Genomic DNA, 22,127 nt, shown 5'->3' with positions numbered 1-22,127 from the left:
CATGGACTCGGGACAATGCAGAGCGAAGCAATGACAAATACGCGGAAACGAGCCATCTATACGCGTACTCGGAACCGCTAGGCTTTTTTTAGGAAAAGATTGTATGTCAGCATCCTTGTCGTCGGGACGTTGAGGCTCCCGTTAGTGGCAGATCGGCCAATCTGAAGCAAAGTATGATGAGACTTGAGCTTTATCGGGACAAGAATGGATATTTGCGAGTACTCGCAAAGTGTTCGGAGATTTATCAGATGTACGGGGATGGTCGTGGCTGTGCGAAGGGAGTAAGTTCGATGGTAGGAGCATAGATATAAAGACGACGTGAGGACGTCCAAGAAATAGGTACTGTTTCTTTTGATGGTACGAACTAAACGTTGTTCTGCGGTTCTGCGGTTCTTCGGTTCTTAGCAGGGTTGTTTCTTTGTATAGACTACCCGTTCTTTTCCCGTCCTTTCCCAGCCCTTCTTATTTTATCTTTCAAACTCTATCTAAACTTTCACTGTGCATCGGAAACACTAGTCGAGTGGTTAACATGGACTGCAACCCCAACTACAAGGATGCCGTTTGGGCATTCTATCGATTTGTACCCTCAAAAGAGGCAAACATTGTGTTTGTAGTTCTCTTCGCGATAACGACGCTCCTACATGTCTTTCAACTCTGGCGAACAAGAACATGGTATTTAATACCATTAGTTCTGGGCGGAGTCTGTACGTTTTGCCCACATTCCAATCCGAACAAGGATACCGTACTTACCAAGGGTACCCAGGCGAGGTTATCGGATACATCGGGCGGGTTTTAAACACAAATGAAGAGCCGGGATGCTGGACAATGGGCCCCTACATCATGCAGAGTGTCTTGATTCTCATTGCGCCCGCGCTCTTTGCAGCGTCGATTTACATGATCTTGGGAAGAATTATTCTCCTGACAGAGGGTGAACACCACTCGTTGATTAGACGGAAGTGGCTCACCAAGATCTTTGTATTTGGAGATGTCGCATCGTTCATGCTTCAATCATCAGGTATGACACTTGTCTTGTTGTGAATGGGTGTATGAAAGACTGACTTTTTAGGTGGTGGTCTCATGGCCATTGCAGATCTCAGCAAAATGGGCGAAAAAATCATCGTTGGAGGCCTTTTCGTTCAGCTCTTCTTCTTTGGTTGCTTCATCCTCGTAAGCGCGGTATTCCACATTCGAATGCATCGAGACCCCACCCCGAAATCCTTAGAACCTCGCGTAAGATGGCAGACATATCTCACGACACTCTATGTCACAGGCATTCTGATCTGGGTGAGGAGTTTGTTCAGGGTGGTTGAGTTTATCGAAGGAAATGACGGGCACTTGATGCGCAGCGAGGTTTGGGTATTTGTGTTTGATGGTATGCTGATGCTGCTGGTGTTGGTATGGATGAACTGGTTCCATCCTGGCGAGATTGGACTCCTGATCAGGGGAGAGAGAAGTATCACGAATGGGCTTGAGCTGGTCAAGATGGGAGGGTCGGGGAGAAAGAGACTCGATACCATGGAGAGTCTATCATCTGAACATAATGTTTGAGTTAAGATAAGAGATTTGCGGTAGCATCATGAAATTCTGATGCTAAAATAGAATAGTGCCCCCCTGCAGCTGGAACTTCCCCCTGTAAATCGAAAGCTTAGCGCATATACCAACCAATCACCCAATTCCTCACGTCATCCATCCCTGGGCCTGAGACGGACAAGACATGTCTCAAACTAACATGATGCATTCCAAGGAGAAAACATGGAACTAACTGCTGCGGTAGCTTCATGGGGAAGTACCTCGGGATGACAATTGACTTATCAACATGATAGCATTACCATTAGCTCTTCAGCTGCGTTGATAAGAAGTGGCGCTTGGCTAAGGAGAGACGGTTTTATCTAGTCTGGCAGTTCCTCTTCTTTCTCTTCCTTTTGTTTCTTGTGTAAATACTCTCGTTAATTGACTGTGCCTTCTCTGGAGAAGTATCATCATGACTGTCCTGGGCGACCAATTGACCGAAGTCACCTTCACTCGCGTCTTGCTCTTCGGCTCTCTCTTCTTACTCGTATCGTTCATTGTCGATTTGCTCACTCAACCGCGTTATCCTTCTGAAATTCCAGTTCTTGGTCACAGCTCAGAGAAATGGTTCTCCAGAATCAGGAACAGTCTCGCCTACTTCACTCAACACCAAGCCTGGATTGGCGAAGGCTACGAAAAGGTAAACCCTCCAACCCACGCTACCACTACTCATTTTTCTAAGAGGAATAGTATGGCAAAAATGGCCTTCCGTTTATTGCTCCGGCGCCCATATCGCGTCCTCCAGACGTCATCCTTCCCCGTTCACAAATCGCCTGGATGATGGAGCAACCCGATCGAATCCTCTCAGCATCCCACGCCCACGACAAGATCCTCTACACAGAGTATAACTTCCTCGGGAAAGATCTCGCCGCGGAGCCCTTTGCGAATCGCGTCATGCACAAGTATCTCGCCCGCAACTTGTCATCAGCGATACCAGCAGTCGAAGACGAAGTCAACGGTGCTGTTGAGCATGCACTAGAGACCATGATGAAAGCAGCTGCTGAGAAGGACCCTAAAAATGTCGATGGTGAAGGCTATACGAAGGTCAATCTCTGGGATCTTTGGCTTGCGATTGTCCCGCGCGTCACAAACCGCCTTCTCGTTGGCAACCCAGCATGTCGAAACCCTGACATCTTGAAGTCGATGGTGAGCTTCACTGACAACGTTGTAATGAACAGCTTCTTGCTACATGGATTCCCTCAAGTTCTCCATCCGATTATTGGCCGTTTGATCACCATACCAAACTATCTCCATTGGCGCAAGGCATCTCGTGTCTTACTGCCTATCATTGAACAGCGCTTGAAACATATGCAGCGTCAGGAGGCTGGCGACCCTGAGATGAAGAACTACACGCCTCCAGAGGACTTCATCACTTGGGATATTCGTCTTGCGATGGCAGAGAAGAAGCCTTTTGAGCTTGATCCCGTTGTCATCTCTAAGCGGCTCTTACCAATCAACTTTGCTGCTATCCACACAACCGTCCTGACAGGTCAATCTTGGATGTTGGACTTCCTTTCTTCCCCACCATCTGTTCTCGATGCACTGCGCAATGAGATCCTCGAACATAAGCCCTCCGAGGGCCACTGGACGAAACAGGCCCTGTCTTCTCTCGTACGCGTCGACTCGTCCATTCGCGAATCCCAGCGTGTAAGTAACTTTGCCGCCAACCTCATCGAGCGGCAAGTTATTGCACCAGAAGGTCTGCATCACCCTGACTACGGATGGACTTTGCCGCGCGGGGCATTCGTGACGGTCAACTTGCAAGGAACGCATCACGATGACGAGATTTATGAGGACGCCATGAGCTACGATCCCTGGCGATACTCACGAGTCCGAGAAGAGTGGGAAGCAAAGTCGGCCGAGGAGAAGCAGGAAAAGGAGGAGGAGGCCAAGAAGATAAGAGGATTGGGAATGGTGACGACTAGTGATGCCCACTTGGCTTTTGGACACGGTCGACATGCCTGGTGAGTCTCATAGATATCTATGAGTTTTAATGCTAACATTGTGAAGTCCTGGCAGATTCTTCGTTGCTCATGAGCTCAAGCTCATCATGGCTGCATTCCTTCTCAACTACGACATCAAAACACTCGAGAAACGACCAAAGCCCCAATGGATGGGCGCCACGATCATTCCTCCCCTGGACGCATGCATTGAAATTCGACGAAAGAAATCAACATGATCAAGTCAGCTATTGCACAATCTAGCTGTACCCTCCGTGGGCCTCTCCGTCATTAAGAGTCACGCCGTTACGCTTGTCCTCCATCAACCTTGTCAACGCCGTCACCAACTTATCAACAGCCACTTCAGACGTCTGATGATGAAAGACGAGCCTGGCCATGGGGAAGACCGAAACATCCTCCTTTGCGCAATACTCAACGAATGCCGCGGGTGGAATCTCAGCGGCTTCCAGATCCAGCAGAATCATGTTGGTCTGAACAGGAAGTGTGAACTTGTATCCCACTGCTTCGAGTCTCGCAGAAGCATCCTTCGTCATGGCGTGCACAGACGGAAATCTCGGGATGCTGTACTCAAGCGCTGATAGAGCTGCAGCGGCCATCATGCCCGGTTGTCGAGTTCCTCCTCCCAACATTTTCCTGAACCACTTTGCCCGCTCAATAAAGGGCTTCTTGCCGAGGATGACGCTGCCCATTGGAGCACCGATGCCTTTGGCTAGACAGATGGATATACTGTCAAAGCAGGCTGCGTAGGCCTTCAGATCAACACCTTCTCCGATGACGCCGTCAAAGACACGAGCTCCATCGAGATGCATGGCAATAGGCTTCTGGCCTTCCGGTACAGGGAATGAACGGACATAGTTTGAGATGGCTTGGGCATCAGCAAGGGGTAGGATAGTGCCTGAGAGGGTATTCTCAAGAGACACGACCCTCGTAGGTGGGAAATGAACTATCAAGTTAGTTGCGTATCATATATCGGGACAAATCAACATACTGTTCCCGTCCGCGATGATATTCTTCTTAACATCCTCCAAGGTCAGATGCACCCCATTCTCTGCATGAACCGTCGTGACACTCGCCTGCGAAATCACCGGCAGAGCACCACTCTCCCAGCAATGCACATGTGCCCTATGATCCAGCAGTACACTATGCGGCGGTTGGGTAAGATGCGTTCTCAAACAAATTTGGTTCCCCTGAGTACCAGAAACAGCCCATAGAGCAGCCTCCATGCCCGTCAACTCGACAAGTCGAGCCTCGAGAGCTTTGACAGAGGGGTCGCCTTCAGGATCGTAGATATCGTCGTTTACCGAGGCCTCGAGAATAGATGTCATCATCTCCTCAACGGGGACGGTAACGACATCTGAGCGGAAGTCGCGAGAGGCTTTCTCCCGGCTGGCAAGCAACTTGGCTTGGACTTTTGGGGTGAATGGGGATTCGGGGGTGGTTAAGGAAGGCATTTTGAGCTTGTGATGCTGTGTTTGGTGGTGAGGTAGGAGAATATTTTGATGGACTATCAGGGTCTTTTTATATTTATCTAGTTTATGCATCTTCAATACCCCACATGTCATGAGGGGGGAATCTATGTCTAGCTGCTCTGCATTCGTTATCTTTGTCGTGTGTGCTGATCTGAAGTTTCCCGCGGGGATGCGTCAGTCCCAACTACGAGGCGAGGTTGTAGTTGATGTTGTGGATCTCGACTCTCTGGACGTAGCTCGGGGATCTACTTCAATGCTTTGTAGTGCATAGTGAATCATAAATGCCCTGACTTACCCTCTCTCATGAAACTGTATTTACAGGATAGTATCTGCTGCATACTCACCCACGAGTATGTCATAGACCATCATTACATCCAGTCTTACAAAAATGCGCCTTCCTATCGATAATAAGTCCTAAATCTACGATCCATTTTGCTTTGTGTACTCTTCACTTTTGTGACTTGTTCAGGCGCATATGCATGGTAGTCTATTACATGCATCCCCACAGCCCAAATCCGCGGCCAACTCAAAGTTGCCCGCGGTTGCGCGGCTCAAAGAGGACGACCGATAGTGTGAGTAGTGTCTACTATCTACCCCGGAAAGAGAAAACAAACATCGATCAGCTTCTCAGATGCATACTAATAGCTTGCCATATTGGGTCTAGGGATTGTACTGGTTTAAACATGTCAACGACTCAATAGTGTGAACAGAACTTTGTTATTCGATAGATGCATTATAACTTGGCCATTTTTGCCTGTCATAGGCTCAGGCTCAAACACGCTCTCTATAACTACAAGTCAAACCCCAATCCATCTGTATTTCCCAGGAAAATACCCCCGTTCTTCCCCTCTCTCAAAAGAGCACCAACGTCCACTCTTCCACCCGTGATATACCTCTCACTAACGCCCAGGTTCACTCTTCTGCTCAACTCCTCTCTCAGTTGAGCCTTCAAAGCACCCATTTCGGCCTTAGACAGGCTCTTGGCTGCCTGCTCCTTTCTCCTTCGTCCACCACCTCGACCACCCTTGCCACCGCTTGCGTTGACAGCCTCGAGATCTTCAGAGTCGTATTCTACTCCAAGTTCATCAGCTGCATTTCGTAGCCATGTATCGTCGCTGTGAGCCTTTTCCTTGGCTAGTACAGTATCGGCGATCTTTTTGGCCAGGTCCACGCGGGGTTTGAGACGCGATGCCATCCTTCGATCAATAAGGAGAGTCTGAATAAAGTGCTCTCTCTTTGCACCCGAGCTACGCTCGGCGTGAACCTTGCTTGCAAGACGTCGTGTAGGAAGGACTTCGTCAGGTGAGCACAGAATCACACTCACGCCACTAGACTCGCCACGAGCTGTACGACCAGATCGATGGATGTAAGTATCGGCAGATCGGGGGACATGGTAGTGCAGAACTTGATCAACCTGCTTGATATCGAGACCACGAGCGGCAACATCGGTGGCAATGAGAATAGAATTGCGAGCAGCAGTGAAACGCTCAAGTGAACGAAGGCGCGCCTTTTGTGCCATTTGAGAGTGCAGAGGTAGAGCTGTGAGGTTAAGATTTGAGAGAAGGGGTGTTAAACGGCGAACAGCAGAGATGGAGTTGGTGAAGACGAGAGTGCGGCGACCAGGGTTGAGAAGGAGAACGGTGTAGAGATAAAGATCCTGTTCAAGGTTAGCATGATGAGTCTGTCTTGCTTATCCTGCAAACTCACCTTTTCCATAGCACCACACTCAATAAGTCCCTCCTTCAAGCCCTGAGCCATCTGGCTTACGGGGTTGACGTCGATGAATTTAGGCTCACCCCTGAACTTTAGACACTTCATCAGATAAGCCATCTTCTCCTCATCGTTTCCTGTAGATTTGCCCTTTCCAGCCAATTTGGTCTGAAGGTCCTTGTCGAAGGTTGCTGAAAAGACCAATGTCTGTCGTGCATTACGGTCATCATCCTCTTCATCATCATCATCCTCGTCCCCGTCCTCGTCTGAGCTCTCTGCGTCGTCGCCGGGGCTTTTTCCATCGAGAGCGCCAATAATATCCTCTGCCTCCTTGAATTGACCAACTTTAAAAAGTCGATCGGCTTCGTCGACAACAAGGAACTTGATCTTGGCGAATTTGCTTTGCAAAGCCCTGTCGCCACTGAGGACCTCCCATAAACGACCTGGTGTGCCAATAACGATATCAGCCTTCTCCAATTGTCGCTGCTGCTTCTGAATGCTGAGACCACCTGTCACAACACACACGTACGGCGCGCTGGGAAGACCGTCACAGAGTGCCTTGAGATGATCACCTAATTGCTTAGCCAATTCTCGTGTAGGAGAAAGTACCACAGCCATGGGACCAGTTCTCTCGACGCCTTGTTCTTGCAGCTCCAGCCAGCGCTCAACCATGGGAATACCGAAAGCCAATGTCTTTCCTGAACCTGTCTGTGCCTTGCCAATAACGTCATCGCCAGCCAGAATCTCGGGAATCGTCTTCTCCTGAATCAAAGTCGGTTTGGTAAACTTGAGTTTCGCGATGGCTGAGAGAATCTGAGGTGATAGGTTCAGAGGAACCCAGGCCGCCATGTCGACGTCTTCTTGGTCTGCGTAGTCGTTCGCATCGGCCAACGCGCCGAACGTGTTGCCCCCGCGTGCAGAGGACTTTTGTACGACTTTCGAGGCCTTGTCCAGCTGCTCGTCTTCTTTTTTGGGGCGACTGTTCTTCCCATCCAATTTGTCTTTGTTTTTGTTCTTCTTGACCTTTTCTTGCTCTGCTTTCCCTTGCCCAGCCTTGCCCTTATTCTTCCCTTGAGGCTTCTCGCTCTCCAAGCCACCTTGACCACTGCCAGCTTCGCCGGGATTGATATCCCCGACCTCCACAGTGTCGTCGCCAAACCCTTCAAAAGATTGGTCCCCATCGAGGACTTCTTGTTGAGGATCGATTATGTTGCTCTTGTCGCCAGCCACGAGGAATTGCACTCTGCTACCATCCTTGACCACGTCCACGCCCTCGATAACCTCTAGTCCTCCAAAGTCCTCGCCTACCGATGACCAAGCGAGGGCTGTAGCGTCGACGGCTCGGCGCGATTCTTTTCCGCCGGATTTCTTCTTGGAGATGTTCTTTGATCGTTTCGAGGCGGGACCGGTCGCAGTTGGAAGCTTGCGCTTCTTCGAAGGGGGTACCATTGAATAAATTCGAGTCGCCTCTTTCCAAGGCGATATCTGTTTCGCTTTTCGCCGTTTCTTTTCGTTGGTGAGTCGGCTGAACGTGGTTTCTGTTGTCGAGTTTGATCTCGAAGTCTGTAGGAAGGTCCCCAATTTTTTGTTTTCCTCCGAACTTTTTCTTAGCTTATCGTTATCGGCAAAAGCTGGTGCCGATCCGCCGACACTCCACCAACAACAGAACATCAGTCGCTGGAGATGCGTTTGGTTCTCACGGGTGATACTTATACTTCTGACTTCCACGGTCGCAACAATGAGATGAGATAAGCGGATTTTCAAGATGATCATACGATGTGAGGTGCCATATACTAGGATGCTACTCTAGTCTCACTCTAAGCATACTCAAATAAAGCCATCACTAAGAGTATTCTCATAATAATTATCATCACAGTCAATCAATCACCTGTATTCTAGACGGCAGGGGACTTAAGATTGTAAAACCAAGGAAATATATTTCTTTTTCCATTTAGGAACCCAATAAGTAGATGAGACATAATAATGCTGTTGTAACACTCCCAAATGAACCGTCATCCATTCTCTCATCCCCTTTAATGACCAAAACACAATAATTACATGCCTTTTTCATGTTGTACATTTCAGATATCCCAACCCCGGCGCTCTACTAATGCGCTCCGCGTGCTCGCTTGGCTCCTCCACCAACTTCCGAATCTCCTCGTGGCCGCTTGTTGCCAGGCTGGAAATCGTTGGCACTGGGGTTCATACCACCGCGTCCACCACCACGACCTCCTCGTCCTCCACGGCCAGCATTACCATGTCCACCCTCTTGAGGTCCACTGGCTGCACGTTGGCCAGGAGGCACATAAGCTCCACCTCTTCCGCGTCCGCCACCACGAGGCATGGGGATGCCGGATCGGACTGGTTGTTGGCCTTGTTGTTGACCTTGTTGTTGTCCCTGCTGTTGGCCCTGCTGCTGGCCCTGCTGCTGTCCTTGCTGCTGGGGTGCTTGCGTCTGTTGCTGACTTGGCTTAGCAGCGGGTGCCACACCATTTTCATTCTTAGTAGCAAATGGGTTTGGTGCAGCCGCTGTTGCAGCGTTAGCTGGAACAGCAAATGGATTGCTGGTCTTGGGACCGGGAATTCCACTGGTTGCTGGGGCTGCCGCTGCCGCTGCTGCCTGCGCTGGCTTAGACTCTGAGCCTGCTTGTTGTTGTCCCGCTGGAGTTGCAGCTGGTGTCCCCTGAGCAGCCTTAGCACCAGCTGCGGGTGTTGCAGGGGATGGTGATGGAGGCACGCCTGCAACCGAACCCTGCCTGGCCGGAGTAGGCTTTGCTGCAGCCGGTGTTGCTGGAGGGGCCACAGCAACCTTGGCCACTTCCCAAACCTCGACCACAGGCTTCTGAGGAGTTTCGGAAACAGCCTTCTCAACTACACTAATCTTAGCATTGGCTGCTCTCAGCTTGTTCTCAGCCATGTTGATGCGCAGAGTTGACTTCTTGGACTCCATAAGCTGGGCTTGATCCCTAGCTGCAGCAATCTTGGGTTCGTATTCGGTCTTGAGTGTTGACTCCAGCTCCGCTTTGAGTTTAGAGCTTTCTATCTCAAGCTTCTTCTTGATGTTGGCGGCAACAATATTCTTAACTGTAGGGTTAGTCGCCAAGAATTGTCGAATACCAGTATCATCGAGTTGAGACAAATCGGTTTGTCCAACGGATGAAGGTGTTGCAGGCACAGCAGGGGCTTCTGCTTTGGCGGGTGTTGCAGGGGGTTGATCTACTGGCTCAGTCTTGGTGGCATCGGCGTTTCTGGCTGTGGGGTTCTCGGCGAGCCAGATCTGCTTTTCTTGCTCGAACTTGAGCTTGAGATCCTCATCCTTCTTCTTGTATTCCTCTTCCATCTTGCTTCGACTCTCCCTCAGCTTGGCGTTCAGAGTATCCCGCATCCTGTCCGAACGTTCTTTGATGGTGGTTTGAATCCTTGTCTCAACCTCATTGGCCTTCTGTTCAAACTCTGCAGCCTTAGCCTCGGCAGCTGCAACTCTCTCTTCCAAAGCCTTCTTCTCTTCGTCGGAGATACTTGCAACGGGCTGCTCCGTGGAATTGGTAGCTGCGGGCTGCGCGGGAGTTTGATCCGTAGTTTGAGCAGAATCATTGGCGGTGACCTCTTGGAGCTTCTTTGTCGCCTCATCACGCTCAGAAATAGCAGTCTGTAACTCATTGCGCAGAGATTCAAGCTGTTGCTCAGCACCTTGCTTCTGCCCATTGATGCTCTCGAGCTCCTTGCGAGCATCGGCAAGCTGTTGCTCAAGCTGAGCAACAACGTCAGAAGAAGCGGAAGCTTCAGCAGGTTGGGCGGGAGTAGGGCTAGACTGTGTAGTCTGAGCCTGTTGTCGTAATTGCTCAACTTCCTTCTGGAAGTTTTGTATTTGTTGTTCGAGCTCAGACTTCTGGTTTCTCGACTCCTCCGCCTCCTTCTTGGTACCTTCGAGCTCACTTGTAGCTTTGTCCAAGCTCTCTTGCAGTTGGTTGGCACGCTGGATGGCCTCATTCTTCTCTCCGGTGAGTTTTCTTGATCGTTCCTTGGCCTGCTCAACAATCTTGGCGCGCGTGGTACTCCAGCTGTTTCGCTCACTCTCCATGGTAGTCTCAAGTTCAGTGATCTTGGCCTTCAGGGGCTCCTGGCCTTGCTTCAAAGCATCACGTTCAGTTTCCAACTCGGTGATCTTCTCCTTAAGCTGCTCCATCTCAGCGGGGTCAACTCGTCCATATTTGGTCAGAATGCCCTCAGTGCGCTTCTGCCATCGGTCACGATCCTCCTGGATTTGCTTGATTTCATCCTCGAGGAAAGATTTCTGAGTTTTGAGCGTGTCGATTTCAGCCTCCAGAGGTTGGATACGGGCCTCCATCTCTTCAATCTTCTTGTTTTTCTCGCCGATCTGGTCCTTGAGCTGCTGGTTCTCGTTGCGCAATGTCATACTGCTTTCGCGGTAGATATTGAGCTCATTTAGCTTCTCCATGAGGTCCTGGTGTGTCATTGAAGTGCGACCACTCTGGGCAGCCTGTGTGCGTTCTTGGTCAAGCTTGAGACGTGCCTCATCTAGCTGAGACTGGGTATACTCAAGTTGTTGCTGGAGTCGCTTGGCCTCTTGAGCCTTGAGATCATACTGAACCTCGAGAATCTCCTTCTCTCGTCGGAGGTAACTGTTGAGTTCCCGGAGACCTTCGCTGGCGTCTCCCAAGGGAACTGGCGACATCCTTTCGTCCTCCTCTTCTCCGCCACTTCGCTTCTGCTGAAGCGCGGCAACTTGTGTAGTCAGGGCTTCTAGTTGTTGGTGAAGAATCTTGTTCTGGGAGTTGACATCTTCTCTTCGAGTCTTAAGTTCCGCCATCTCCTGCTCCAGCTGTTGTCGGCGTTCCTCCCAAGAGCTTTCGCTTTGAGCAAGGGTAACCTTTGCAGAGTCCGCTTCTGACTTGAGCGATGCGGCCTCGCTCTTGAGTGTATTGTACTCAGTTCGTAGTTGCTGAACAAGCTTAGCAGCCTCAGCATGCTTCACTAGTTCCTGCTCGTAGTCTTGCTGGGCCTTGGAGGCGATTTCAGCTTGAGCACGTAAATCTTGCTGATGGAAGCGAGTTGCCTCCAGATGCCTTGCGCTCTCCTCTTTCAGTCGGTTTACCTCCTCTTGTAATATGGACTTCTCATCCTCATATCGTCGTGCAACCTCACCCTGGGAGTCACGTAGGCTAGAAAGCTCGGTGTTAGAGCGAGACAACTCCGCCGACAAGTCCTCTGCACGTTGGCTAAGCTCCTTGATTTTCGCATCCTTTTCCTCAATGATGGTCTCCATCTCTTGTCTGTATTGCTCTTGTGATCCCCGCAGATCCTCAAGCGCTTCTTCGTTAGCCTGGCTAAGCTCTTTGAACTGCTCAGCCTGGGTCTTCGCGTTCTCGAGATGTGTATTAGCCATGTCCAAATCTCGCTTGAGGTCGGAGATCTCGACGTTGAGCTCCTGGATCTCGTTTTCGAGTTGCTGTTGTTGCTCGCTAACCTCAATAGTTCCAGGTCGGGGCGTAGGTCGGGGTTGAAGTCTTCCAGCTCGTTCCTCGGCGTTTCGTAGCTCAACCGTCAACTCATCAACGCGAGCCTGAAGGTGATCTCTGCTAGTTTTAACAGCGACATGCTCCTCACGAATCTGGCTCAGGCTTGCCATGAGTTCGTCAATTCGCTTCTGTGACTCCTTTGACTCAAACTCCTTCCTGAGTTGCAACTTTTTGGTTTCCTCTGCTTCATAAGTGAGCTTTCTCTGGGCGTCGCTCAGTTCCTGCTCGAGGCTTTCAATCTTGGCCTGCGCTTTGCGTCGGGCTTCCGAATCAGCCATGTTGCGCTCATTTTCGATCGATTGCTGAGTTGCTAACAAATTGTTGAGTCGATTCTTTTCCTCGATAAGGTTCTCGTTGTCCTTGCTTAGTCTATCCTGAATGTCCTTCCAAAGCTTCTTCTCCGCCTTCAGGTTCGCAGTCTCGTTGCGAACGCTATCAAGCAAACCTCTGGCTTCAATGAGTTCTTCAGCAACCTGTTGCGTCCGAATATCTTGCTTAGCAGCAGTCTCAGACAAGGTCTGCGCTCGCTTTTGAAGCTCGTGGTTCTCACTTTGAAGTGCCACAAAGTTGGTGTGCAACATTTCACGCCTCTCGGACTCAAGGCGGGCTTCAGCGTGAAGTTTCACCTTGTCGGTCTGTAGGCTGTTTCGTTCGGCTGACAGAGCATCTATCTGGTCGCGCAAATCCTTACGAACTCCGTCCTGCGCCTCGCGGTAGTTGTCGTATTCGGACTGAAGCTTGCGCAGTGCCTCGTTTAGAGCCTCGGTCTGCTCAGTTGCCTCAATGCTGGCCAAGGGCAAACGCTCGCCACCAGCAATGGAATTTCGCATCAAAGATGCCTCATCACCGTGAATACCCCGTTGCTGCAAAAGTCTTCGGAACATATCACGCTCCGTCTTGAAGCTCTCCATCGTCTTCTTGATAGATCTTGCCTCCTCGGTCATGTGGCTAAGTTCCTGCTGAAGCTTCTCAACCATGTCGTGGTCTTGCTTGGCCTGGTGCTTCTCTGCAAGTGCTTCCTCGCTTTCGAGTTGATTGGCAAGCTCCCGAGTAATGCGAAGAAGCTCTTCGTTCTTGGCCTGCAGAGACTGAATATCCTTGAACACCACCAGCTTCTGCGTAATGAATTGGTGAGTGTCGGACATATCTGACAGTGCCTCCTCTGAAATCTCTCCTTTCTGTAGTTGTTGAAGTCGGAAAGTCTCTTCATCGGTGAGTTGGTCTGTACCCTTCTCCATGGCGTGGATCTGGAACAACAACATGTTTATCTGAGTACCAAGATCTCGAAGTTGAGTGCGCAGAATATTTGTCTCAGATTGTGAAGTTGCAAGTGCGCTCTCTGCTTTCCTTGCTGCTCGTTTTGCCTTGTCTCGTTCCTCAAAGCTGTTTTGAGACAACTCTGACATTCGAGTAATCTCTTCACGAAGCTGTTCAGCTTCGGTTTGAAGATCTTGGATCTCGGGGGCCTTTGCTTCTAGAGCAGTCATCATATTGTCGAGCTCTTCAGAGAGCTGAGCATTGCGACGCTTTTCAGTAGCAAGCTGACCCTTAACTTGGTACAGCTGGTCAAGGGCCTGGGTGGTGGTTATCGCACCCTTGGCTCGCATAGACGAAGGTGTTGCGAATGGAGAGGAAGGTCGCATCAAGGAGCCGTTGGCACGGGGAGTCTGTGGTGCAGACTCGGGTGGTGGTGCGTGCTGCTCCATACGAGCCTGAAGCTCATCAATTTCTGACTGGAGCTGGTTAATGCGTTCCTCCATTTCACTCGTAGTCTGGCGCTCTTGCTCAAGCTCGGCTCGAACGCGTCGGAGCTCGTTTTCGTAGTTGTCGCGAAGTCGCTCTTTTTCGGCTTCAAGATCGTGCACTCGTTCTTGGTGTTTCTTGCTCAGCTGGTTAGACATCTCAACCAAACGTTTCTGAGCTTCAAGCTCATGCTTATAGCTCTCGATTGTCTGCGCAAAGGTTCCCTCCTGGTTCTGAACCTTCACCAAAGCTTCATCCGCCTTGGCTTGCATGGCATCGAGTCGATCGCGGAGCTGTTGCTCTGTTCTCTTTAGAGAGTCAACCTGAGATTGAATGTCTTCATTTTGTCGCTGGAGCTCGGCGATACGGGCGCCCTTTTCCTTTCGGTACTTGAGGCCCTCCTCGCTCTTTGTCTTGAGTTCATTCTCTAGCCATTCACTGTTCTTTCGGGCAAGATCGAGCTGCTGTTGTAAGGATTCTTCTCGGTACTTGGCACTATTGAGCTGGCCCCGTGCATTCTGCTCCGATTGTTGCAGGGCAGTGATCTCGCGAGAAAGCTCGACATTTCGCTGGTGCTGCTTCGTGAGTTCTTCGGTGATAGTCTGATCGCGCTTGTTGTTGGATTCAATAATGCTCAAGTTGGTTCGGTTCGAAGATTGAAGGGTCTCAATCTTGTCATTGAGGGCCTTGATCTCGGCATCGTAATCCGATTTCTTAGATTTGAAAACTTGAAGTTCGTTCTCGAGAGATTGTCGCTTCGTTTCTGTGGGGCAAGCGAATGTCAACAACCATCTGACTTCGTTTCGTACAGTCCATTAAAACATACCTTCGTCCTTGAGCTGCTGCCTAGCCTCTTCAACATCTTTGAGGGCCTTGTCCGCAGTAGCTTTGAAAGTTTGCGATCGCGTTTCAGAGCTGCGCACCGCGTTCTCGAGTTCAATGTCGGTCTGGAGCTTTTCAGCATAGAGGGTGTCAAACTCGTGCGCTTTGGCTGCAACAGCCTGCAGAACAATATTGACGAGCTCAACGGTCGGTTCTGTCGTTAGAGACGCGATAACAGGCTGGTCGAGGCCGAGGTGGCCTGCGACGTAGCCAATGTCCACGTCTGCGGCCGCCATGGTCGAGGTCGGATCAGGTCAATAGCGCGATACTCGTCATTACCGCAGCTACGCGCTCGAGGGGGAAAGCCAAATAATAAAAAATACCAAGTCCACGTCGGTTGTCGCTTCGGTATGTGTCTATCAGATCGACAAATGAGGGTGAGACGTTGATGAAATTCTCCGACAAAGGAAATGGAGCCTTTGTTGTTGGAGAGACTAGGAAATTTGGAGCTCCAAAGCTGAGATGCAACACGCCAACGTTTGCTACTGGGGAAGCAACGGGCACGGGCCAGCTGCAGGTGGAAGCTGCGTTTGTACGGCGCCCAGTTTTTCCGGCCACCACAGTCTTACCCTACACTTCTAACCTCAATCACAGCTCGTGTGTTATCATCCAATTATATTATGTATTTGTGGCAATGTAGAGGGACTTACCTATGCATCTCTGCTCTTCCTGTAAAGAAAATTATGAACTATTCCTGTAAAGTGTAGCCACATTGTATTGATTGATCGACTGCGCCTGCGGCCCATGAGTTCATAATCACCTGCACCTCTCACTTGAATCTAGGAACACTGGAACATCTTTTTGACAATTCGTGCAACCGAACAAAGAGAGTGGAAAATATGTTCGGTCACATAGGCCCGGCACATATAAATGCAGGTTTCTGATAACATTAAAACTACAAATATATCTGGTATCCATCGACAATCCATGATTACATTACTCCTATCACCAAAAAGCAACCATAGCGCCAGCTTTTGAAGCCATTAGAAGAATAGAGGAGATCGATATCCTTCTATCGACTTCGTATATTAGAATCCAACTCATAAGCTTCCACAGGCCCTGACTGAAAACCCATTTCATGAAGGCCAGAATATGCTGGCGCAGGACTCACCGGCGACACATATTCTGATTGTGCCGGTGAGTGCCCCCAGTTAGACTTGGCAAGGTGAGCTTGAAGCTCAGCTGTGGGTGCATGGTTAGGAGGGAGCTCTGAAATGCCCTGCCCTCCGCCTAGTTCCGGCTTGAAAGAAGTGGTCGATGACAATTCGGAAACAATTGGTGGTGCAGTGTGGCCCTTGATATAAGCACTATTGCCCATGAGCTCTGGATGTCCAGTATATTCTGGAGGCCCGTCGGCATTGTTGGAGAGCTCTTCGCCCTTGGCTTGACGTTGGCGCTTTCTTCGAATACAGAGGAATAGTCCCGCGCCAAGAGCGGCCACCACGACAGCGCCAGCAACTCCTCCAGCGATCGGTGCGATACTCGTCTTCGATTCATCATCCTCTTTATCCTCATGGCCAGGATCAGACTCTTTCGCAGTATTAGAACTAGAAGTTGCAGTTGCGCCAGCTGAACCAGTCATTCCTGGAACTGTTGTCCCTGAACCAGCTCCTGAACTAGCAGTCGGATATGACTGGAAGATTGATTGACTGACGGTAGCAACAACCAAACTCTCAGCGGCGCTGCAATAGTACCGAAAGACGTCGATGGCGGATGTGACGTTGGCAATGTGTGTGCTATCGCAGTAGTCCTTGACCCGCTCGGTCAAACTGCTAGAGATGATCTTTGACATCCCTGATTTTATGCAGATGCATGAAGCCAGCTCTTGAGGACCGTCTCCACATAGCCAGGAGCTTTGCTGTACTGTTATTAGAGACAGGGTCACATATCGAAACATTGGGACTCACCTCCATAACTGCAGAAGCTATCCCGGACTGGGCGCATTTGTTAAGAGACTTGAAATGCGGCATAGCTGTGATGTAGTATGACACTGACAGTATCAACATTAGAATGATTCCATGAGGCATGATTCAAGACTCACTATCTCCAGGAGGCCCTTTCGGTGGTGCAAAAGACGTTGTGCCGTCGTTCATCTGACAGAATTCGCTGTAGAAGTTCTGGGCCGAAGTGACGTCTCCGTTGTTAGAACATGAGTATTTCACGGCACTCTTAAGTGTTGAAGTAATATCTCGAACGACATCTTTCTTGTTACAGACACACGGTGCATTCAATTCGGCGGCTTCAGGGCACCTTGACGACCCCTATATTCATGTTAGTCAGGTCAAGCCCATATCACTGGACTTTGGAAGCTTTCATACAATATTGACCACGGCGTAGGATAATCCCGACTGCGCGCAAGGCGGGAGATACGCCAACTCAGGAAGATCTGTTATATATGCCTCGACGATATTCTTGGTTGGCGAAAAGAAAGTGATATGTTCCTCCTGGTTGCAGTATTTCTGCATCAGCTTAGACGCACTTGACAGATCCTCCGTCGCGCTGGAGCCGCAGCTGTATTCTATATCGGTCGAGATCGATGAGGCAACTTCGTCCATTCGAGTCGAGCAGATGCATTTCTGCAATTCGGTCTCTGAGTCGCCGCACATGGTCGAGTATGTCTGCATGCCGACATTGTATGAGATTGCGCTGGAAACACATGGCGCCTAAACAGTCAGTATTGCACTGGTGCTCTTTCCAGGTGCCGTACCAAGTAGGTAAAGATCTCGAGGTCAGTCACGTAAGAGACATCTTTTGCGGTAGTCAGGACAGCCAAGCCCAACAGGCCGATCCACGAGAGGCCGTGTAAGTGCTTCATTGTATCGACTAACACCATAACAAAAACACCGAAAAGCACAGAAAACAATGAAATAAAGATCCTCACGCTCAGCTGCGCACATTACAGCCGGAATATTCCGTCTCGAAAAGGAGCTCTTCATCTTGCCAGCAGCCAGGCTATACTGTAAAATGCCCTATTCTCCTGGTGTGAAGCCTCAAACAGCGCCTCTCGAGTCTAGATACAAATTGGGCCAGGACCCCTGAGGCTAGCTGAGATAGCCTGTACAGCACACCATCAGCTGCATTTCATCCCACCAACCGAGAGTATAGTGAGTCAGGTCCTGCATCTAAGCAAATGATAGAGTTGTCTCATGCTTAAAGAGAAAACTACTCGGGTGAGACAGCTGCTGAGAGTTTATAAACGAAGTGTTTCATAGCTGAGGGTGCGTGCAGAAGAGGTCGACTCAATTATCACAAGACGTGGGCTTTTCTTAGCGCCCCTGGGCTGCATGCTTTTTGTTCGACCAGAGCAACAGACAAACGATTTAATTTCCCTTGAATAGAGAGGCTGAGTCTCACCAAGTTATATACTGAAACCAAAACTAGATGGAGATGGAATTATCCTTTAATAAAGATCTCAATGTTTCATAGTTGATTCAGGTCTCACATGTTATTTAAAAAGGGTGTTTCGATGACCAAAACACTCATTCGTCGCAACTGGTGCCAGTGGAGGTCAGAGCAACACCTGAATTGGGACTGATGAAGACTTTACCCATCCCAGCCGGTGGATGCATACTCCTGATTGAGCTAGCCCCCGCGCCACACGGATAGTGACTGAAGCGCACCTCGAACCATTGGCTCTCCTGAAATGACCTCCAGGCTCAGTAACTAAGACAATGCCAAGGATTGAATCACTGCATGAGACGAGTCAGCGACAAGAGCAGGCGACACGACAGCGCATACTGTGAATATGGTGATCATTTGATGAACTGGTGATGGAATAGAAGGCGATCAACTGATGTGGTGAAGATATTGCTTTGCAGTCTCGATAGAGTTTCCCGAACATGAGTCTGGCCAGGTCCCGTCTTGTTGGTCGCGGCAGTTAATTTTCCCTCCACCATGACGTCGACTTTTCCTTTCAATCCGATCATATCTCGATGTTGCAACGACGGATCTTGGGTGATGTCAGAATAGCGACGATCTAGCTCCAAGACAAGGAGTTTTCCTTGGTAGTGCTAATGGTTGTTGTAGACCTTCAAACTTTGAAGGTTGCATCAAGAGGAGCCATCCAAATTTTCACGTCGATCACCCAAGAATTGCATGGCTATGGAAAGTATCAAAATTATTTGGTAGATTGTTCGTTGCTGTACTATAGTAATAATAGGGTAGCTGTTATCCCTCAGCTGTGATATTGGTGGTATCCCGTAATCCGTAATTGTCCGGTGCCATTGCATGCATGTCCCTAACGCCTTGCTAATACTCAGAAAACATGAGAAATCAATATGTGGCTAGTATAGCGGTTGCTGCGAACTTTGCTAATTTCCCAACGCCCGCTTGAAAAAAGCAGTATAAGATCAGAGACAAAAAGAAATATTCGTAGAGTGGTAATGTGTAAGCGCTTATAGGACGCGCACAATCTTGGGAACACGATATCGCGAGGGGCTGTCGTAGTACTCGCTGATCATACCGCCCTGAAGACCCATAGGTCTCCGGGGAGGTAATCTTCCGTTGACACTCTGGTCTCGTGCGGAAGCTGTCTTGCGCGAGTCGCGGCTACGCTCACGCTGATCTTGTCGCTCTGAGGAGACTTGGCGAGAGCGTTCAGAATTATGTGTCTCAGAGGAAGATGTCCTGGAACTGGCGCGAGATCGGGATCTTCGAGGGCTTGCGTGATCCCAGCCAATGGGCTCTTCTGAGATTTCGTCGAGGAGATCATCATCGCTGTCCTCCTCGTCGCTTTCAGGGTGGAAGGTACTGTTAAGGGTCTCCCAGAGATCAAGACCAAGATCGTCCCAGATGACGACGGCCTTGAATAAACGACGGCAGGCTTGTGTGCCAGCAGTCTTGTCGAGCCTGGCAAAAGACTCGAGCTCGCCTAGGCTAGGTAGGTTCTCCCAGGCAATGGAGATCTGATCGGATTGGTCCTTGAAGGGGGATCGCTCAAGGTAGTAGAGGAGGAAGTCTGAAGTTTCGGCCTTGGTTGCGAATTCAGCTTCCTCGAGAGCCTGTAGGCGAAGCTTCTCTTCTTTGTCCTTTTGCTCCTGTTCTTGTTGCTGCCTCTGCTTGCGTCTCTTGGGCACACCAAAGAGTGGGACCTTGGGGACGTTGGAAGTAGTTCCTCGGAGCATCGTTGCGGTGTTGTGAGTTGGTGTTGACTAGGGAGGTATAGTAAACGTTTTCGAGGTGCTGTATTGGTATATATGGCTGAGCCAGGTCGGATGATGAGCTGGAGGGGTAGGAATGGGTTGTTGGTCGACGGGGAAGCAAACAAGACAATATGCGTGTCAGGTTGTTGCTATTAAAGGATGTTTATGCATGCGTATATTCAAGGCGAGAGCACAAACACGACCCAAGCTTGTTAGACGTTTCAAGAGACCAGCTCGTCGAAGCTTTTGGATTTAGTACTGCTCTTGGGAGATACAGTTGGAAAGCAGAATGTCTTGATGGGAAGAGCAAGATGGGAAAAGTTGAAGTGGTAGGGGTGCTGGCAGATGGATATATGAAGAATTGGATTGGATCGAAATGAATGACACCCTGGGCCTTGTTCCTGGTCCTTTTTGTTTGTCTTTTGTTGTACTGCGTTGACTAGCCCGGGACCGGGGGGTGTAGGTAAATGTGATGAGGATCCGCGGCTATTTTGGTGGCAGAGGTGAGGTAGTCCAAAGCCCGTGCTTGTACTGTAAGGCACTGTAATAGGTGGTAATTGTATTCTCGGTTTCGGAACTTCGCGGATTGGTTGGTGATCGTGAAAAAGAGAGATCAGCGCGTTTGAGAAACGGGGGAATAGAGGATGCTTTTAATATTATTGTTTCTGGCTGCTTGCTTTTTCTCTTCCGACCCCTTGGCTCGTAAAATCTACTCCTTTCAGGTTTAACTTGGTTGCTTTAGGCTGGGCTGGGCTGGGCTGGGCTACCGCAGCCTCAGCCATCAGCTGTAGGCACCTCTAGTGCAGGTCCGTAATTCCATTTACCAAAAACGCCAGAGCGGATCCGTGTCATCATCGAGAGGCTGCTGGAGGCCTGACCTGGAGGCGCCCAGCCTGGGCTTGCTCTGGCTAATTTAGTCGCAACGGTGTCGGCGTAGGTGAGTAAGTTGCTCACTGTCCTGTATTGTAGGTACGAGGCCCAGCCAGTGCACAGTAGGTACTGACGGAGTTCTGCTAAAATGGTTACCCACTGATTTTCCCCTTGTCTTTCCCAAAAGTCTGGTCTGCCAAGAAGAGAAGCGAGTAAGGCGCACCAGTCACCAGAGCAGAAGACCCCAGCAGAGTGAGGCATCAGCGGGTTTACCTGAACCTAGGTACTGTAGCGAGTTTTGATCCTTGTCCCGTTTGTCTTTCATGGTCTTTCCGATGCATCTGATTTCTGGTTTGTCTCATCCCGAGTTTGGGGGTTGTTCACGAGGATGCTTCGTGATGATCAGTCGAGAATTCTATTGGTTTCGAGACGATACAGTACGGTTACGAACAGACGGTTCAACATTAGCCGGCTGGAGGGGTGCCAAAGCCAAACCGTACAGTAGATCCAGAATAGAGGCTATTTGCTTTTCCCCAGCTCCCGCTCAGCCCTTGAACTGTTGAAATGAGTTGTCTTGTCAACGTTTGTTCATTTGAGTTGGCGTGGCTGTCAGACGGTCCCTGATCGGCATGTGAGTTCGCCGAACCCTAACCCAACATCTTACGAGCTCGGCAATGTCTCGTTTTGCCGGGCTGCGGGTTAGCTCTTTGCCAGAGGAATGCGGTCCTCGCTCGAATCACCGCTCTCTTCTCTTGTATTGTCTGTCTCGCCTTTCTATTGTGAAGCTTCCCATCGTAAAACGCGAGGCGTTGCTGCTCGTCATGACTCTCCCCTAATTCTCCGCGGAAGCCGAGTGACCGAACGGATACTGTTCTGTTGAAACCAATGTTTGCTGCAGCCATTACGGTCTTGGATGCCTAATTGGTTATCGCGAGCAGAGACAATAAGACGCTATTTCTGTTAGGTTCAGCAACATCAGGATTATTGTGAGCGTTCCGTGATTCCGACTCCGTCCCGTCATTAGTGTCAGTACCCGCCAGTTCCTAGTCTCCGTTGCAGTACGATCCCGCCCGTGCGAAGGAGCAGTCCTGACCTGAGGATGATTGAGATGGATGGATGTACCTGGTCGGCCCGTCAAAAGGAGGCACAGACACAGATGGACATGTCACGCCAGCCAATACTACTGCACGCTAGGCATCTCGCACGGTTGGGGCACCCTTGGGATTGCTCATGATAGGTCGG

At 50.0% G+C, this 22,127-nt stretch overlaps 6 protein-coding genes across 6 annotated transcripts; 2 read left to right on the top strand and 4 right to left on the bottom strand.

Annotated features, from left to right (window-relative positions):
- The first annotated feature begins 369 nt into the window (after nucleotides 1-369).
- Nucleotides 370-1,680, top strand: FOBCDRAFT_220885 (RTA1 like protein-domain-containing protein). Its single transcript, XM_031179121.3, has 3 exons — nucleotides 370-704; nucleotides 764-1,015; nucleotides 1,067-1,680. The coding sequence occupies exons 1-3, from the start codon at nucleotides 530-532 to the stop codon at nucleotides 1,546-1,548; spliced, it is 909 nt and encodes a 302-aa protein (XP_031045008.2). The 5' UTR covers nucleotides 370-529; the 3' UTR covers nucleotides 1,549-1,680.
- A 301-nt stretch (nucleotides 1,681-1,981) lies between these two features.
- FOBCDRAFT_291805 (cytochrome P450) lies at nucleotides 1,982-3,537 on the top strand (the record flags this gene model as incomplete). The annotated part of the gene is made up of 2 exons (XM_031179123.3): nucleotides 1,982-2,209; nucleotides 2,260-3,537. The coding sequence occupies 2 exons, from the start codon at nucleotides 1,982-1,984 to the stop codon at nucleotides 3,535-3,537; spliced, it is 1,506 nt and encodes a 501-aa protein (XP_031045010.3).
- Nucleotides 3,538-3,769: 232 nt separating this feature from the next.
- On the bottom strand, nucleotides 3,770-4,999 carry FOBCDRAFT_291802 (pyridoxal phosphate-dependent transferase; the record flags this gene model as incomplete). The annotated part of the gene is made up of 2 exons (XM_031179124.3): nucleotides 4,519-4,999; nucleotides 3,770-4,473 (listed from the first exon to the last, which is right to left on the bottom strand). Exons 1-2 carry the CDS (start codon nucleotides 4,979-4,981, stop codon nucleotides 3,770-3,772), a joined length of 1,167 nt encoding a protein of 388 aa, XP_031045011.2. The 5' UTR covers nucleotides 4,982-4,999.
- Nucleotides 5,000-5,697: 698 nt separating this feature from the next.
- FOBCDRAFT_220883 (P-loop containing nucleoside triphosphate hydrolase protein) lies at nucleotides 5,698-8,387 on the bottom strand. The gene is made up of 2 exons (XM_031179125.3): nucleotides 6,707-8,387; nucleotides 5,698-6,656 (listed from the first exon to the last, which is right to left on the bottom strand). The coding sequence occupies exons 1-2, from the start codon at nucleotides 8,378-8,380 to the stop codon at nucleotides 5,790-5,792; spliced, it is 2,541 nt and encodes an 846-aa protein (XP_031045012.3). The 5' UTR covers nucleotides 8,381-8,387; the 3' UTR covers nucleotides 5,698-5,789.
- Nucleotides 8,388-15,886: 7,499 nt separating this feature from the next.
- FOBCDRAFT_131341 (uncharacterized protein) lies at nucleotides 15,887-17,689 on the bottom strand (the record flags this gene model as incomplete). The annotated part of the gene is made up of 5 exons (XM_031179127.2): nucleotides 15,887-16,732; nucleotides 16,782-16,864; nucleotides 16,916-17,135; nucleotides 17,193-17,537; nucleotides 17,582-17,689. The coding sequence occupies 5 exons, from the start codon at nucleotides 17,687-17,689 to the stop codon at nucleotides 15,887-15,889; spliced, it is 1,602 nt and encodes a 533-aa protein (XP_031045014.2).
- A 1,496-nt stretch (nucleotides 17,690-19,185) lies between these two features.
- Nucleotides 19,186-20,116, bottom strand: FOBCDRAFT_29625 (uncharacterized protein). The gene has a single exon (XM_031179129.3). It carries the CDS (start codon nucleotides 19,995-19,997, stop codon nucleotides 19,269-19,271), a length of 729 nt encoding a protein of 242 aa, XP_031045016.2. The 5' UTR covers nucleotides 19,998-20,116; the 3' UTR covers nucleotides 19,186-19,268.
- Nucleotides 20,117-22,127: the final 2,011 nt, after the last annotated feature.

This window comes from Fusarium oxysporum, chromosome IV, assembly GCF_013085055.1.
Source record: "Fusarium oxysporum Fo47 chromosome IV, complete sequence".
In the NCBI taxonomy this organism is placed as follows: Eukaryota; Fungi; Ascomycota; class Sordariomycetes; order Hypocreales; family Nectriaceae; genus Fusarium; species Fusarium oxysporum.
This window is presented reverse-complemented; position numbering and strand designations above follow the sequence as displayed.